The 16,624-nt window shown below is 40.3% G+C and overlaps 2 protein-coding genes across 2 annotated transcripts; one reads left to right on the top strand and one right to left on the bottom strand.

Moving 5' to 3' along the window:
• Window positions 1–72: 72 nt before the first annotated feature.
• Window positions 73–8,868, bottom strand: cops2 (COP9 signalosome subunit 2). The gene is made up of 13 exons (XM_058408144.1): window positions 8,719–8,868; window positions 6,252–6,365; window positions 6,078–6,155; window positions 5,866–5,991; window positions 4,212–4,301; window positions 3,971–4,048; window positions 3,713–3,887; window positions 3,359–3,537; window positions 3,226–3,278; window positions 2,633–2,730; window positions 2,460–2,542; window positions 2,319–2,377; window positions 73–1,163 (listed from the first exon to the last, which is right to left on the bottom strand). The coding sequence occupies exons 1-13, from the start codon at window positions 8,854–8,856 to the stop codon at window positions 1,019–1,021; spliced, it is 1,416 nt and encodes a 471-aa protein (XP_058264127.1). The 5' UTR covers window positions 8,857–8,868; the 3' UTR covers window positions 73–1,018.
• A 124-nt stretch (window positions 8,869–8,992) lies between these two features.
• Window positions 8,993–16,485, top strand: galk2 (galactokinase 2). Its single transcript, XM_058408145.1, has 10 exons — window positions 8,993–9,162; window positions 10,707–10,795; window positions 11,483–11,606; window positions 11,701–11,791; window positions 11,885–12,031; window positions 13,622–13,720; window positions 13,919–14,071; window positions 14,261–14,471; window positions 14,572–14,773; window positions 15,962–16,485. Exons 1-10 carry the CDS (start codon window positions 9,113–9,115, stop codon window positions 16,167–16,169), a joined length of 1,374 nt encoding a protein of 457 aa, XP_058264128.1. The 5' UTR covers window positions 8,993–9,112; the 3' UTR covers window positions 16,170–16,485.
• The last annotated feature ends 139 nt before the right edge of the window (window positions 16,486–16,624 follow it).

Here is a 16,624-nt window from a genome sequence, read left to right as displayed (position 1 = left end):
GAACGAACCCATTTCTTTGGTCATTTTTTATTACACCTTCTTTTTTATGTAAGTGTGTGGGGTGGGGGTATTTGGAGAGTAACCCCAATCATGAAAATAAGTATACTGTATAAGAAGGATGTAAGAAGTGTATTGGGTCTCGGGTGAGCTGTCTGTTCAGTTTTGTTATTTCTTTCCTCCATTTTGTATATCAGAAAATAAAGTACATACATTTCACAAATATACATTTTTTTCCTCCTTCCCACACATAAAACATACATTTCAGTTTAATTTCTGAAGCAACAAATGCATCCTTTTATTTACTGATCAAATATGAAACAACAGAACACAAGTTATGACCAGTGGTGAAGTTTCAAATTCATTATAGCTGTAATTTATCCAGCAAGACTCATCACTGTATGCTCATGCTATGACTCAACCATCTTAGAGGTACAATCTTTGTTTGTTTTCTTTCCCCAAACTCATCCAAATCCTGTTTATTTGTGGAAACCAGAATAAATCAAGCACTTATTGTATTCACTGGTGCCATAGTTCATCTTCCTAAACCTTGGAAAGGGGATCTTTAAGCAAAAACAGAACATGCTTTGACCGGGTTCGACAGATAAACGTCCTTCCTTTTATTACAGAGCATCACCACACCTCTAAAAAAAAAAAAAAAAAAAAAAAAAAAAAGATAAAGTAAAAGGTATATCTTTCAAATGTTTGCTATAAACAAATGTCAAGCAATGCGATTAAAATAATACCTCCCAAGATGATTCCAGTAATATAGTCTAAAGAACAGACTTGAAGGATTCAGAACAACAGATTTTCTTTGGGCATTTTCGGTCTTGTTTAGGATTTATAAAGCTGTTGGGGTTTTAAGTATCAGCAGCTGCATAACACAAACTAAGCAGTTTAAGCGCACACTTCATGTCATTCAGTGATCAGGGGGATTTGGGACCTGAAAGGAGTTTGTGTCTCTGACAGCCCTTTGAGCTGTCTGGGTGTCTGGAGAACGGACTGAGTTTTGAGTGGTCACTCAAGCCAGTTTACTGACAATGGCCTGGTTGAGTGAATTCAGCTGATTGGTCCATTTGTCTAGTGCTGTATATCGAGCACCTCCTCTCTTCTGGTGATCAAGCTCCAACAGTTGGTTGACCTGGTCAATGCGGCCATTGATCGTGCTGAAACATTTAAAAAACATTGTGACAAACCGGTAAATGATAGGCATACACACACATTTAAAGTTTCACACAGATATAAACTATATTGCCAAAAGTTTTTAGACACCCCTCCAAATCATTGGTGGTGTTTTTTTCCAGGGGTTGGACTCTGCCACTTAGTCCTAGACATTTTGGACAATTTCATGCTCCCAACTTTCTGGGAACAGTTTGGGATGACCCTTCCTGTTCCAACATGACCACACACCGGTGCACAAAGCAAGGTCCATAAAGACATGGATGAGTGAGTTTGGTGTGGAGGAACTTGACTGGCCTGCACAGAGTCCTGACCTCAACACCTTTGGGATGAATTAGAGTGGAGACTGTGAGCCAGACCTTCTAAAGGAATGGTCAAAAATTCCCATGAACACACTCCTAAACCTTGTGGAAAGCCTTCCCAGAAGAGTTGAAGCTGTTATAGCTGCAAAGGGCGGGACAACTCCATATTACATTCATGTGTACGTAAAGGCAGACGTCCCAAAACCTTTGACAAAAGTGTAACTATACACGCTATAGACTATCAAGCTTTCTTCAGTTTATACCAGTGCATATGTAGTTAAATGTCTTTTTTCGGTTTGATCAGATGGTACAGATTCATATCAACTTTATTTGACGTTCTGTATACGGTTTGTTTGAGTCTAACAACAAGTAAAATCCACTAGTTAAACTAAGAACCTGCTGAAGAACCATGACAGAAATGCATGTTATTAAACCAACACATTTATGATGTATAACAAATATTTAATATTTTGGGTCTCCCAGTGTGTAGTGTGTCAGGGTCATTACCAGTGCCCTAACCCGTGTAGAATATACTGATTAACCAATTAGGGATCTGATTGAGACACACCCATAGTTTTGAAAAAGGCTACAGACTTGTCGCTTGTCTCTTTTGCTTCAATTGGATTGTACACTTGACGCTTCGTGTCTTTTGAATGTCATTTCAGTTTGTTGTTGCTAGGAGACGTCTTATTGCAATAAAGCCAAGTTTGCTCCTTCCATCCAAGCCTGAATTCTCCATATTACATTCATGTGCATGAAAAGGCAGACGTCCCAAAACTTTTGGCAATTGTGTGTATTATATATATATATATATATATATATAATGTCAGGACAACTTACTTGTCTAATATACACTGCACAAGCAAGCTTTCCACATCCACAACATCGATGTTTAGTTCCTGCAGGAAAATAGCCATCAAGTCAAAACACAATACCTGAATTTTCAACAACAAGAGTTCAATTCTACAGAAAACTTATTACCTTCGAAATGAAAGGTATGTGTATCCTAGTGTAAGGCTTAATTAATTTGATGAGCACTTGTGTTCTTATGTTCCGTAACAGCTCTATAAAAGAATAAAAAGAAGGGAGAGTTTCAGTCACATGAACGAATTCGGGGATCGATGGTATTTGTTCCACTTTGACTTGCAAGTCACCTTCAATGTGTTCTCTGATGAAGGGGTCATCCATTATGTTACTGTGATTGGTCTTCAAGATTTTCTCAAACTCTGTGATGTCATTGTTCTGGTAGGCACTGTAATTCAACAAAACAAACTGACCATCATCTTAAGATAATTCATTAGGATGAAATTATATGTAACACAATCTGTGATTATAAGCTTCCTGGACCAAAAAAAAAAAAAAGTTTCATGACCACCTATAATAGCTTCTTATTGTACAATGTTAACAGAATGGACAAACCGGATCTCCAGTCGATGTCCAAACCCTGAGGTGTACTGTTTATTACACATAAATATTGAATTGTGTAAAATTCATTTGGTTGGGAGATTGACATCACAGAGCGGGAAAAGGGTCATCCAGCATCATCTGCCCTATAAAGGAACACAGCAGACCGTGCAGCAGGTACAACACAGGCAGCCATGCTGAAGTGAGCTAAAAGTGGAAATAATAAATCTCAAGACATGGAGTGTCAGTGCACAATGGCAGCAAGTCTTAGGGATGAAATTCCTCTTTCTTTTCTTTTTGGTCTGGGAAGCTTATGGAATTTGTGGTCTTGATGCTGCCTTACCTTACCAAGTTCGTCATTGCTAGAATTTCTGGATCATTCTTGTAGGGTTTTGCCTAGCCACAAAACAACATTTTAGAAAAACAACGCCGCAACCTGACGACACAGAGAGACACCGAATTATATTTTCCGTTACCTCTTGGGAATCGAACGGGTTTATTCCTGACTTCATGAGCATGTTCGCCAAGACCAGGTACTTTAGACACGTAGTTCGTCTGGGGCTTCCGGATTCATCGTAATTTTTGAACGCTTCAAAAAAGTCTGTGTGCGCCTTCTCGAACTCTCCCTCCCTTAGATGCATTTTTCCACCACATTCTAAATCACAGCGCACACACACATGGACACACACACACACACGGATGCAAACACACAAACAAATGGAAACTGTCATTTGGGCAACCAATGCAAGAAACTTTCATTTTTGTTATTAGTGTTTTGGAATTAAGGAAACAAAAAATAGATATTAGAGGAGAAAAAACAAAAGGAATACCTCGGATGACTCCCATGATGAGCGGATGTGGGATCGCTGACTTGATGTGTAAAGACTGCTCATAAAGAGCTTTTAGCTTCTTGTTGTTCTTTTGGGCTGTGTACATCTGAATCTCCAAAGCGTAAATCTCCAGCAACTGCGTACCTTTCTTCAGATCATCTTCCCCATCGTCAGTCTTGACAACGACAATACCGACAATTACAATCGAACCACACTTCTCATCTTAAAGGTCAAGTTTCCGCATCGCTGCTCTTTTACCTGACATGACTGGTGCAACTGCCTGAGAATTTTCTGAAGTTTTCCATACTCTTCTCTTTCCAAATACAACTTGCCTAACTGGATTGAGCAGAGGAACACATTTTAGTGTTTTAACTTGTTGGAAAAAATGAGTTCATAAGTCATGTACATCAATAGGAAGGACACATCTTAATACTCGGATAGTGAAGTAAAACATAATTCTTTTAAGTAAGGTCATAGCGGTCAGAATCATCATAAATACCTTCGTATTGGTTTTAAACCACAGTCTGTCATTTTTGGCGTCCTTTAATGCTTCTAGAGTCGTCTCATAAAATTCTTGAAGCAAGTCCATCTGTAACGGAGGGCAAGAGGAAATTTACAAACGTTTCTTTTACACGGTTTAATTGAATTCCCAATATAAAAACAATATTGCCAAAAGTTTTGGGACGTCTGCCTTTAGATGCACATGAATGTAATATGGAGTTGTCCCGCCCTTTGCAGCTATAACAGCTTCAAATCTTCTGGGAAGGCTTTCCACAAGGTTTAGGAGTGTGTTTATGGGAATTTTTGAACATTCCTCTAGAAGCACATTTGATGATGAAGGCACTGATGTTGGACGAGAAGGTCTGACTCGCAGTCTCCGCTCTAATTCATCCCAAAGGTGTTCTATGGGGTTGAGGTCAGGACTCTGTGAAGGCCAAGTTCCTCCACACCAAACTCACTCATCCACGTCTTTATGGAGCTTGCTTTGTGCACTGGTGCCCAAAGTCATGTTGGAACAGGAAGGGGTCATCCCCAAACTGTTCCTACAAAGTTGGGAGCATGAAATTGTCCAAAATGTCTTGGTATGCCGAAGCATTAAGCATTCCTTTAACTGGAACTAAGGGGCCGAGTCCAACCCCTAAAAAACAACCCCACACCATAATCCCCCCTGCAACAAACGTTACACAATGCAGTCAGGTAAGCACCATCCTCCTGGCAACAGCCAAACCCAGACTCGTCCATCAGACTGCCAGACAGAGAGGCGTGATTGGTCAGTCCAGAGAACACGTCTCCACTGCTCTAGAGTCCGGTGGCGGCGTACTTTACACCACTGCATCCGACACTTTGCATTGCACTTGGTGATGTAAGGCTTGGATGCAGCTGCTTGACAATGAAAACCCATTCCATGAAGCTCTCTACACACTGTCCCCAAGCTAATCTGAAGGCCACACAAAGTTTGTGTAGAGTTCTTTTGATCGATCGATGCTCCTCAGTATGCGCTGACCCCGCTCTGTGATGGTACCTGACCTATTACTTCATGACTGAGTGCCTTTCGTTCCCAATTGCTTCCACTTTGCTATAATACCACTAACAGTTGACAGTGGAATATTCAGTAGTGAGGAAATTTCACGTATGGATTTATTGCACAGGTGGAAACCTATCACGGTACCACACTTGAACTCCTAAGAGTGATCCATTCTTTCACAAATGTTTGTAGAAGCAGTCTGCATGCCTAGGTGCTGGATTTTATACACCTGTGGCCATGGAAATGATTGGAACACCTAAATTCAATGATCTGGAGGGGCGTCCCAAAACTTTTGGCAATATAGCATATTTGGAAAAACACATTCATTAAGGAAAAGGTTCCTAACTATTTACTGTATTAATTAACATTAACAAATAAATAATTTTAATAAAATAAGTTAACACATACTTTTTTATAAAAGTTAATGAAATATTTTTGCATTAATGATTATCTGTTCAGGTAAATGGATCATAAACAACTTGTATTGAAATTAAATAATCAATGACATGACCACGCATTTCTGCTGCTCATTGATATTCATTCTAGTGTAAGTTACCTTATTAATGTTATTTATGGTGTATTAACGCTGGTGCTTAAGACTTGTTAAGCGTTACCATGGATACTGTACCTGTTTGGAGGTTGAAATGTAATCTAGAATAGAGTTGATGGATTTCTCAGAGTAGTTCCTTGTGACGGCACTCCGTATATATGTCAAGAGCTGTTTGTATCGGTTCATCATTTCCGGAAAGTTTGTCTGAAAGGAGGAAAAAGGATAAAATATTTATCAGCCACTACGAAAACACTTCCCAAAGTCAAGTATGTGTGCTATGCTTTTCTTACCAACTTAAAATTGATTTTGATCATCTGTTTTAGTGCTTTGAAACCCCATTCTCCTTTTTCACCTTCAAGCTCCAACACCTAGAGTTTAAAAAATAAAATGCAATCGTTTTGTTTACAGCAAACTTTACAAAGATGCGATAGAAATAAGGGCTTTACTTCAGAGCGCCGCTTTACCTTCTGAAAGCTGCTCAAAGCAGCTTTGGGATCATCTTCCTTTAGGGCTTTCGAATTATAGTACTGATTCTCCAAGTCCACGTTCGGCTCAGAGTTACTGTCCTCCGAGTATTCCTGAAATGGAAACAGAGGACAGAGGGACACTTCAGCATTTGCAGATTATCAGCAGTGTGTTTAAGCATCCTATCACCATGCTAAGCAGCTCGCTTCTTCCCAGTCAGATGGGAATGTCGGACACATCCAGCGCATCGCAAAACTTTATAACGAGATTTCAATTCAAGTTAAATCCCTTGTCTCAAAATACTCTGCTGAATTCCCAAAAAAATTTACTGCAGTCCAAATGTCACAGAGACTTGAAATTTGTGCAACTAAAACATCAGAGACTTCTTACACATACTGCACACTTAGAAACACTATCCAGCTACTAAAACATTAGGAACAAAACTCAGACTAGTTGTACTGTTTAAGATGTATTTTAAAAAGCACTTTTATCTAAACTGCAAAACCTGTTAAAAAAAAAAAGGTATTTTATTTAAGTGAACAATAAAATACGCTTAGAACTAGATTTAGTAGGGTGTTTAAGCAAACAGAAACACATTCATAGCATTATAATAGACTTAAATGACAAAAGTGAAAAATGGAAATCCAATTCACATTCACACCAAACACATCAGGCTCCTAAATAATCACTTCTATTTAAAATCTGTCGTCCTTTTGCGCCATTTCTACACACCTCTTCATAGGCATTTTCAGCATTTCTTCTTTCTGCCAGTACTATTATTACAGCATATCATTTACTTAATATGATTTGCCTATTTTAGCATTTTATTTCTCTTTCAGGGCAGGATGTAACAGCTATATCACAGCTCCGGGTTGGACCCTCAGCACACACTACTGTTTGTGAGAAGTTTCACATGTTCTTTGCATGCCTGTGAGGGTTTCCAATGCATGTGTGTGTACACTATATTGCCAAATGTTTTGGGATACCCCTCCAAATCATTGAATTCAGGTGTTGTTTTTCAGGGGTTGGGCTCGGCCCCTCTTAATGCTTCAGCTTCATACCAAGACATTTTGGACAATTTCATGCTCCCAACTTTGTGGGAACAGTTTGGGGATGACCCCTTCCTGTTCCAACATGACTGCACACCAGTGACCAAAGCAAGCTCCATAAAGACATGGATGAATGAGTTTGGTGTGGAGGAACTTGACTGGGTCCTGACATCAACCCCATAGAACACCTTTGGGATTAGAGCGGAGACTGCGAGCCAGGCCTTCTCATCCAACATCAGTGCCTGACCTCACAAATACACTTCTAGAGAGGAATGGTCAAAATTCCCATAAACCTTGTGGAACACCTTCCCAGAACAGTTGAAGCTGTTATAGCTGCAAAGGGAAGAATGCATATTACATTCATGTGCATATAAAGGCAGATGTCCCAGTTTTGGTCCAGCTCGCAAGTCTCCGCTCTAATTCATCCCAAAGGTGTTCTATGGGGTTGAGGTCAGGACTCTGTGCAGGCCAGTCAAGTTCCTCCACACCAAACTCACTCATCCATGTCTTTATGGACCTTGTTTTGGTCACTGGTGTGCAGTCATGTTGGAACAGGAAGGGGTCATCCCCAAACTGTTCCCACAAAGAGCATGAAATTGTCCAAAATGTCTTGGTATGAAGCTGAAGCATTAAGAGTTCCTTTCACTGGAACGAAGGGTACGGAGTCCAAATGATTTGGATGGAGGGGTGTCCCAAAACCTTTGGCAACATAGTGTATATGTTTTCCTGAGATGGACAGACATCCCATCCCAGTGCTCCTGTTTTTACACTCAGGATAAAGAGGTTGCTAAAGATGAATGAATGAACTATAGTTTCTTTCTTATTCTTATTGCTGTTCTTCTTCTTCTTATTATTATTATTATTATTATTATTATTATGGCAGAAAGTTCACGTCACTTCAGTTAAGAGCTTTCCTGTACTGATAAGGTATCGAATTATGTTCTTGCATCAATTCATCTAGCAATGTCAGGTACAATCTTACAATATTACGCTGAAAAATTATTTAGCAGATTGGTCATTTTACTTTGCACGTGCCGGAGAGAGTCAGTGACAGCTCTCTGGCTGGACAGGGCTAGCTAGGAAGCGCTTAGCATAGTGCAATACTGCATAGCCTAGCGACAGGTAACGGCAAAATGACACAAGAAAACCATATAAATGCAGTTCTTTTAGTCGCACTTTGATACATAAACAAAACGAGCAGTTAAGCAGACACACGAATAAGCTGAAAACAATAACCAACATAAGGTAGCTAGGCTAAGGCTAGCTAAACGAGATGCGCTAGCTAGCTATCCAGTCAGAGGGATAACCGGGAGACCTGCTAACGCGCTAGCCTGTTATGCGAACCGCATTCGAAGACAAATATCAGCCGACCAAATGTAACATGCATGTAAAAACTTTGCCGGTTATTTTAATTTACCAGATCATAATCTTCTTCATCATCGCACATGAAATCATCTTCCATGTCAGACATTTTGACCGGTGAAAAGGGCCGAAACACTCCCACAATCCTCTGCGCTTCAAAATAATCACAGTGGGCATGCGATGTACTGCGCATGCCCAAACTACGTGCAAATTTGTTCTGATCCCAGGTCAGTTGTAAGTCATCTTTTATCATAATCAGTGTGCTGTTTGAACAGATGAAACTGCTCTCAGATCAGTTTAACATCTACGAGCAACTCAAAGCCTTTTCTGAATGAAGTCCCCCTTCTTCCGTATAGCTGGAAGAACATGATTCCGGATATGATTGTCACCTGATTAAACTGCTCCAGTTTTAGGAAACAAAGGGATAAGGATATATCGCATCTGTCATAATGGCAGCAAATCCAGCAAAAATCAAGGTGCTGCTCAGCGACAACGACAGGTATGTGAAGTAGGGAACTCCTCAGTAGGTATAAGCAAAAGTAATGCAATAGAACTGTGTTAAAGTTTCAGTGATTTCTTTTTAGTAAATCTATTTAGCAAAAGGTCATGTGCAATTACGTAACTTTTTGGTCAAAATCTTATCTATCTGTCTAAATGTTTCCTGACCTTAAATGAAATGTTGTTACAGATCCATACAGGTTCATATTATTGTTCAGTTTCTTTAAGCTTTAAGACATGTCATTGTTTTTAGCTAATCAATACAGGTAACAAGATTAACAGGTGAACCAATTCATTTCATTAAACGACTAAAGGGGTACTTTTCCATCATTTATACTGTAGATACTCTATACAGGTTTTTCTCTGCTGTGTTTTAGTGTAGAATACACGTGATGATAATCCGGTCACATGACAATTAAAACTTACACACTAGCAATATTTTCCCTGGTTTCTCTCTCTCTCTCACACACACACACACACACAAAATACTATTTGTGTTCCACTTATATTATGTTTAGGTAAAAGATATTTCAAGTTTTGTTAACAACCACATACACCGATCAGGCATAACATTATGACCACCTGCCTAATATTGTGTTGGTCCCCTTTTGCTGCCAAAACAGCCCTGACCCGTCCTGCACTGTGTATTCTGACACTTTTCTATCAAAACCAGCATTAACTTCTTCAGCAATCTGAGCAACAGTAGCTCGTCTGTTGGATCGGATCACACGGGCCAGCCTTCACTCCCCACGTGCATCAATGAGACTGTAGCCGGTTCACCACTGTTCCTTCCTTGGACCACTTTTGATAGATACTGACCACTGCAGACCGGGAACACCCCACAAGAGCTGCAGTTTTGGAGATGCTCTGATCCAGTGGTCTAGCCATCACAATTTGGCCCTTTGTCAAACTCACTCAAATCCTTACGCTTTTCCTGTTTCTAACACATCAACTTTGAGGACGAAATGTTGACTTGCTGTCTAATATATCCCACCCACTAACAGGTGCCATGATGAGGAGATCATCAGTCCTATTCACTTATTCACCTCAGATCTCACTGGTCATAATGTTATGCATGATCGGTGAATGTGCAAGAAAAAGGTTTATCTCCTTATTAATCTGTTATAACACAACATCTGTTGTTACAATGGTACAATTGTCTGATAGCAACACTAAGAAAGACAAGAAATATGCAAGAAAATACAAGACTGTTTATTTTTCTGTTTACTATTTTGAAAAAAAAAATTGCTTATTCTGTATTCTGCTACCAGTGGCTAAACTACTTAATATAACAAATGTACATAAGAAATAGACCCCAACAGATTGGTAAAAGAAATTGTTTGAAATCTTTTGTCAGCCCTTGTAATGCACATGATATTATAAAATAAAAAAAATAAAAGTGAAAAATAAGTAGAGAAACTTTGCACAGTTTTCCAAGGTGACCTAAATATGTTACTGTGATGTCACACAAACACTTAATGAAGTTTTACTTGATCTGTGTGATTATTAAAATTGTACCTTATTTGTTCATGTTTCCTATTACAGACTGCAGAAACTGAAAAAGGCATTTATTGAAAAATATGAAGAAAGTCCTCTGTTTTATGCTTGTGCTCCTGGCAGAGTGAATTTAATAGGTTGGTTAGAATTTGTCTCTCAAATGCATGCTATGCATATTTGGGACACCCCTCCAAATCATTGAGTTCAGGTGTTGTTTTTCAGGGTTTGGACTCGGCCCCTTAGTTCCAGTGAAAGGAACTCTTAATGCTTCAGCTTCATACCAAGACATTTTGGACAATTTCATGCTCCCAACTTTGTGGGAACAGTTTGGGGATGACCCCTTCCTGTTCCAACATGACAGCGCACCAGTGCACAAAGCAAGGTCCATAAAGACATGGGTCAGTGAGTTTGGTGTGGAGGAACTTGACTGGCCTGCACAGAGTCCTGACCTCAACCCCATAGAACACCTTTGGGATGAATTAGAGCGGAGACTGTGAGCCAGACCAAAACTGGGACGTCTGCCTTAACATGCACATGAATGTAATTTGGAGTTGTCCTGCCCTTTACAGCTATAACAGCTTCATCTCTTCTGGGAAGTCTTTCCACAAGGTTTAGGAGTGTGCTTTGGGGAATTTTTGACCATTCCTCTAGAAGTGCATTTATGAGGTCAGGCACTCATCCATGTCTTTATGGAGCTTGCTTTGTGCACTGGTGTGCAACACTGGAATTCAGTGATTTGGAGGGGTGTCCCAAAATTTTTGGCAACATAGTGTATGTATAATGTAACTGATTTTATTAATTATATCAGATTAAATCCATTACAGGAGAACACATCGACTACTGTGGTTATGCCGTCCTTCCTATGGCTATCGAGCAGAATATTCTTGCTGCTGTTTCCGTGAGCAACTCTCAGACTATCCAACTGGCCAACACTGATCCCAAATACAAGTAAGCATCTGTCTCCATGAAGTGTCTTGAGATAACCCGAAGATGGCACTGTTGAGCAATTTTACTAATAACTGCTGTGTGCTGTTCTCTGAAGGGACTTCACCGTGTCTGTCGGTGGCATCACCATAGACCCAGAGAATCCTCAATGGTATTATTACTTTCTTTGTGGAGTCAAAGGTGTTCAGGTGAGAGAAGCAGATTCCCCATGGTAAGAGTGCATTTAAAATTGTATCATTTAAAGCCATTAATGTGTTTTATATACATTTTTAACATTTCAGGAACAGCTGAGCTTGTCTTCTCTGGCTGGGATTCGGTGTGTTGTGGATGGAACGATTCCAGCTAGTTCAGGCCTGTCGAGTTCCAGTGCTCTGGTCTGCTGTGCTGGCCTGGTCACAATGGAAGCCAACCAAAAATCTGTCTCGAAAGTAAAACAGAACCTCTATTCAAATCTTTTGCACATGAATTTCCAGTGTTTATTATATAATGAGATGACACTGTTGCTTTTGGCTCTATACAAACCATGTATAAACGGAATCATGAGTCAGTTTTATTTTTTTGGCTATAAGCATGGTGGGATATGGGACGACGCGATGGTCTAAAATGATCTGTGTCGGAGAACTCAGAGACCCTCTCTGAGTGGACACATCACAGGGTGGTCCAGGGTCTTCTCCAATAACCAATTATTTACTATTTACTTGCAAAGGTTAACCAAATCATCAAATAATACAACTTCTTCAGGCTTGGATGGGAAGGAGCAAACTTGGCTTTATTGCAATAAGACGTCTCCCAGCAACAACAAACTGAAATGACGTTCAAAAGACACGAAGCGTCAAGTGTACAATCCAATTGAAGCAAAACAGACAAGCAACAAGTCTGTAGCCTTTTTTAAAACTATGGGTGTGTCTCAATCAGATCCCTAATTGGTTAATCAGTATATTCTACACGGGTTAGGGCACTGGTAATGACCCTGACACACTACGCACTGGGAGACCCAAAATATTAAATATTTGTTATACATCATAAATGTGTTGGTTTAATAACATGCATTTCTGTCATGGTTCTTCAGCAGGTTCTTAGTTTAACTAGTGGATTTTACTTGTTGTTAGACTCAAACAAACCGTATACAGAACGTCAAATAAAGTTAATATGAATCTGTACCATCTGATCAAACCGAAAAAAGACATTTAACTACATATGCACTGGTATAAACTGAAGAAAGCTTGATAGTCTATAGCGTGTGGATAAGTTACATTATATTGTCAAATGTTTTGGGACATCTGCCTTTACATGCAAATGAATGTAATATGGAGTTGTCCCACCCTTTGCAGCTATAACAGCTTCAACTCTTCTGGGAAGGCTTTCCACAAGGTTTAGGAGTGTGTTTATGGGAATTTTTGACCATTCCTTTAGAAGCGCATTTGTGAGGTCAGGTACTGATGTTGTGATGATGAGAAGGTCTGGCTCACAGTCTCCACTCTAATTCATCCCAAAGGTGTTCTATGGGGTTGAGGTCAGGACTCTGTTCAGGACAGTCAAGTTCCTCCACACCAAACTCACTCATCCATGTCTTTATGGACCTTTCTTTGGTCACTGGTGTACAGTCATGTTGGAACAGGAAGGGGTCATCCCCAAACTGTTCCCACAAAGTTGGAAACATGAAATTGTCCAAAATGTCTTGGTATGAAGCTGAAGCATTAAGAGTTCCTTTCACTGGAACTAAGGAGCCAAGTCCAACCCCTGAAAAACAACACCTGAATTCAATGATTTGGAGGGGTGTCCCAAAACTTTTGGTAATATAGTGTATCTACTAAATATCAACAGCCATAAACTACGATCTTTTCTTTAGGATTAGTCGATAGGCTGGTTAAGTCACTCGAAAGGTTGCTAACAGCCTGTAGATGGTTTGTTGAGTGTAAATACTGTATAGTATAGTATATATAAATTGTTTAAACCATATATTGTAATTTCAGTTTTATGTAAATCCACCACTAAAATCCTACCTTGTTTTCGGTCAGGTTTTGTTGGCCGAGACGTGCGCCAAGTGTGAACACTATATTGGAACTGAAGGAGGAGGGATGGATCAATCCATATCTTTCCTTGCTGAAGAGGGAACTGTAAGATATTTTATTCCCATCCTTATGCATTTAACTCTTTTGCTCTTCTAGCTTCAAAGGCATGCTTTCTATATGACGATGTAGCAGGGCACATATTTGTTCTCTGTTTTCTAGATGATCTGTTTCTTGGTTGGATTCTTTCTTTCCTTCTTTCATTTTTTTTAATCGTCTGTTTTCTCACCACGGTTATCATTCAAGGCAAAGCTGATCGAGTTCAATCCCCTGAGGAGCACAGATGTGAAGCTCCCAGATGGCGCTGTCTTTGTGATTGCTAACAGTTGCGTGGAAATGAACAAGGCAGCCACGTCACACTTCAACATTAGAGTGGTGGAATGCCGCATTGCTACGAAGGTGAGGAGCTTGTCATATTTCGCTCCGTTTTATTGCCCATTAAAAAGACCATTAGCTTAATGTATTTAAATGATGGGTGCATACTTTAATATGTTGCTGTGCAATTTGGTAAGTTCAGTCTCTCTTAGTTCTTGTTAATAAAATTAGATGATCTAAGAGGAAACTTATTCACTCTTTACATGCTCACAGATACTGGCTAAAGTCAGAGGCCTGGATTGGAGCAGCCTGCAGAAACTGGGAGATCTGCAGACACGACTGGGCTCAAGTCTGAGCAAGATGCTGGAACTGGTGGATGAAGTCCTTCACCCCGAGCCTTACAGCAGAGAAGAAATTTGCAAGATTCTGGGAATCACTGCTCAGCAGTTGTGTGACAGTATCCTCAGTGCTAACACTCAGCATGGTAAAGGCATATCTATTGAATTAAGAACCTGGACCATATGAAACTTGCATGTAATTAGATCAACAGTATACAGTAGTCCCTGTTTCTCTTGTTACTCCAGTGACTCACTTCAGGCTGTACCAGCGGGCCAGGCACGTGTACAGCGAAGCGGCACTTGTGCTGCAGTTCAAGGCTGTTTGTGATTCTGCACCTGCTGATGCTGTTCTGCAGCTCGGCGAGTTAATGAACCAAAGCCATACTAGCTGCAGAGACTTGTATGAGTGTAGCTGCCCAGAGCTGGACCAGCTGGTGGATATTTGTCGGTGAGTGGGAGGAAAGAGTGTTAAGAGTTAAACTGAGCCATGTCAAATAAGTAGGGGATCAAAGAGTGAGGCAAATTTTGTGTTTATGATGTACTAAAGATGGGATACATTATGGGAAATATCAGGAAATAACTAATAGAGGTATTCAGTGTGAAAATATAATAATCGCTGTCTTTTTCTCTTTTAGGTTACTATTTTAAAAATGTCAAATCCCATTTACATTCATGGATTTCTAAAAAGGACAGCAGGGTGGCTTAGTGGTTAGCGCTGTTGCCTCACAGCAAGAAGGTCCTGGGTTTGAACAGACAGGGGCCTTTTTGTGTGGAGTTTGCATGTTCTGCGTGCCTGCGTGTGTTTACTCCGGGTACTCCGGTTTCCTCCCACTGTCCATTAGGTTGATTTGGTAATTCTAAATTGCCCATAGGAGTGTGTATGTGTGTGTGTGTATGTGTGTGTGTGTGTGTGGTTGTCTGTCTATATATGTGGCCCTGTGATGGACTGGTGACCTGTCCAGGGTTACCCAATGTGTGCTGGGATAGGCTCCAGCAGATCCCCGTGACCCTAATTAGGAATAAAGTGGGTATAGAAAAAGGATGGATGGATGCATTTCTAACAAGATGGGAGGACGATGGGAATGTAACTGCTATAAATAGTCCCAGTATTAAATCCCATTTTTTAAATGTAATTATTTCTGCCCTTATTGCCCCCCATCTTCCCAATTAGGTTTCCTGCTAATTCCCATCCACTTGCTAACTCTCCCCTATCATATATCTACCAACCAGTGAGGAAGAAGGCTAACACATGCATCCTCTGAGATACATGACACCAGCCATCCTCTTTGTACCGCTGCTCATGCTGCATTACAGCGCAGCGTCTAACTCTTGGACGAAGGTGCTATCTGCCTTCTAACACACATGAGCTCACAGGCGCCAGTGATTAGCTAGTGTTGCTGTGATTGACAGAGGAAAGAGAGTCTCCCTCTACTCCCACCCAGACGGCCAGGCATGGACAATTCTGCTTGCTTGACTCCCAGCCACAGACATCTGGCATTATCAGGATTCTATTTGCAATTTGCCAAAAATAGGATTTGAACCCAATTGAGTCCACCATTTTGAAGAAAAATGCTATCTTTGTTAAAATAAACCCTTTAATACTGATATAAGGTTAATAACATGGTGTTCTCCACAGGGAGGCAGGTGCAGTGGGATCCAGGTTAACAGGCGCTGGATGGGGAGGCTGTGCTGTTTCCATGGTACCCGCTGAAAGGACGGAATCTTTTCTTCGGACAGTGAAGGACCGCTACTACATGCCTGATGCTCGACGTGCAGCTCTGATAAAGCAGAGCCTTTTCGTAACAAGGCCAGGGGGAGGTGCAGCTATTTTTACAGAAGAATAAAATCTGATGGAGAAACCTATTTATTGAGGGTTTTTTTTCCATCATGACCAAACTATCGATTTTATTTCTTCCAATAAAATTGCCATTAAAAAGGGAAATCTGTGTATATTTCTAAAGCTTGTAGGTCTGATTCAATATAATTTTATATATGTATGCACTGATTAAAAGATGGTGGAAGATTGCTGTGTGTCCTAATGTGTGATTGGTCACATGGATGAACATGGAAGATGTTGGATGGTTGCCATGGTACCTTAACTAACTAACACTATCACAATCTCAGTCTCTACATTAATGTATTAACTATGAATTAAACGAAACCTTGTGTTCTGAGCAAATATGTACTGATACAATCTGCGCTCAAATCTACACTGTATCGCCAAAAGCATTGGGACACCCCTCCAAATCACTGAGTTCAGGTGTTGTTTTTCAGGGGTTGGGCTCGGCCCCTTAGTTCC

This window comes from Hemibagrus wyckioides, linkage group LG14 (assembly GCF_019097595.1).
Source record: "Hemibagrus wyckioides isolate EC202008001 linkage group LG14, SWU_Hwy_1.0, whole genome shotgun sequence".
In the NCBI taxonomy this organism is placed as follows: Eukaryota; Metazoa; Chordata; class Actinopteri; order Siluriformes; family Bagridae; genus Hemibagrus; species Hemibagrus wyckioides.
This window is presented reverse-complemented; position numbering and strand designations above follow the sequence as displayed.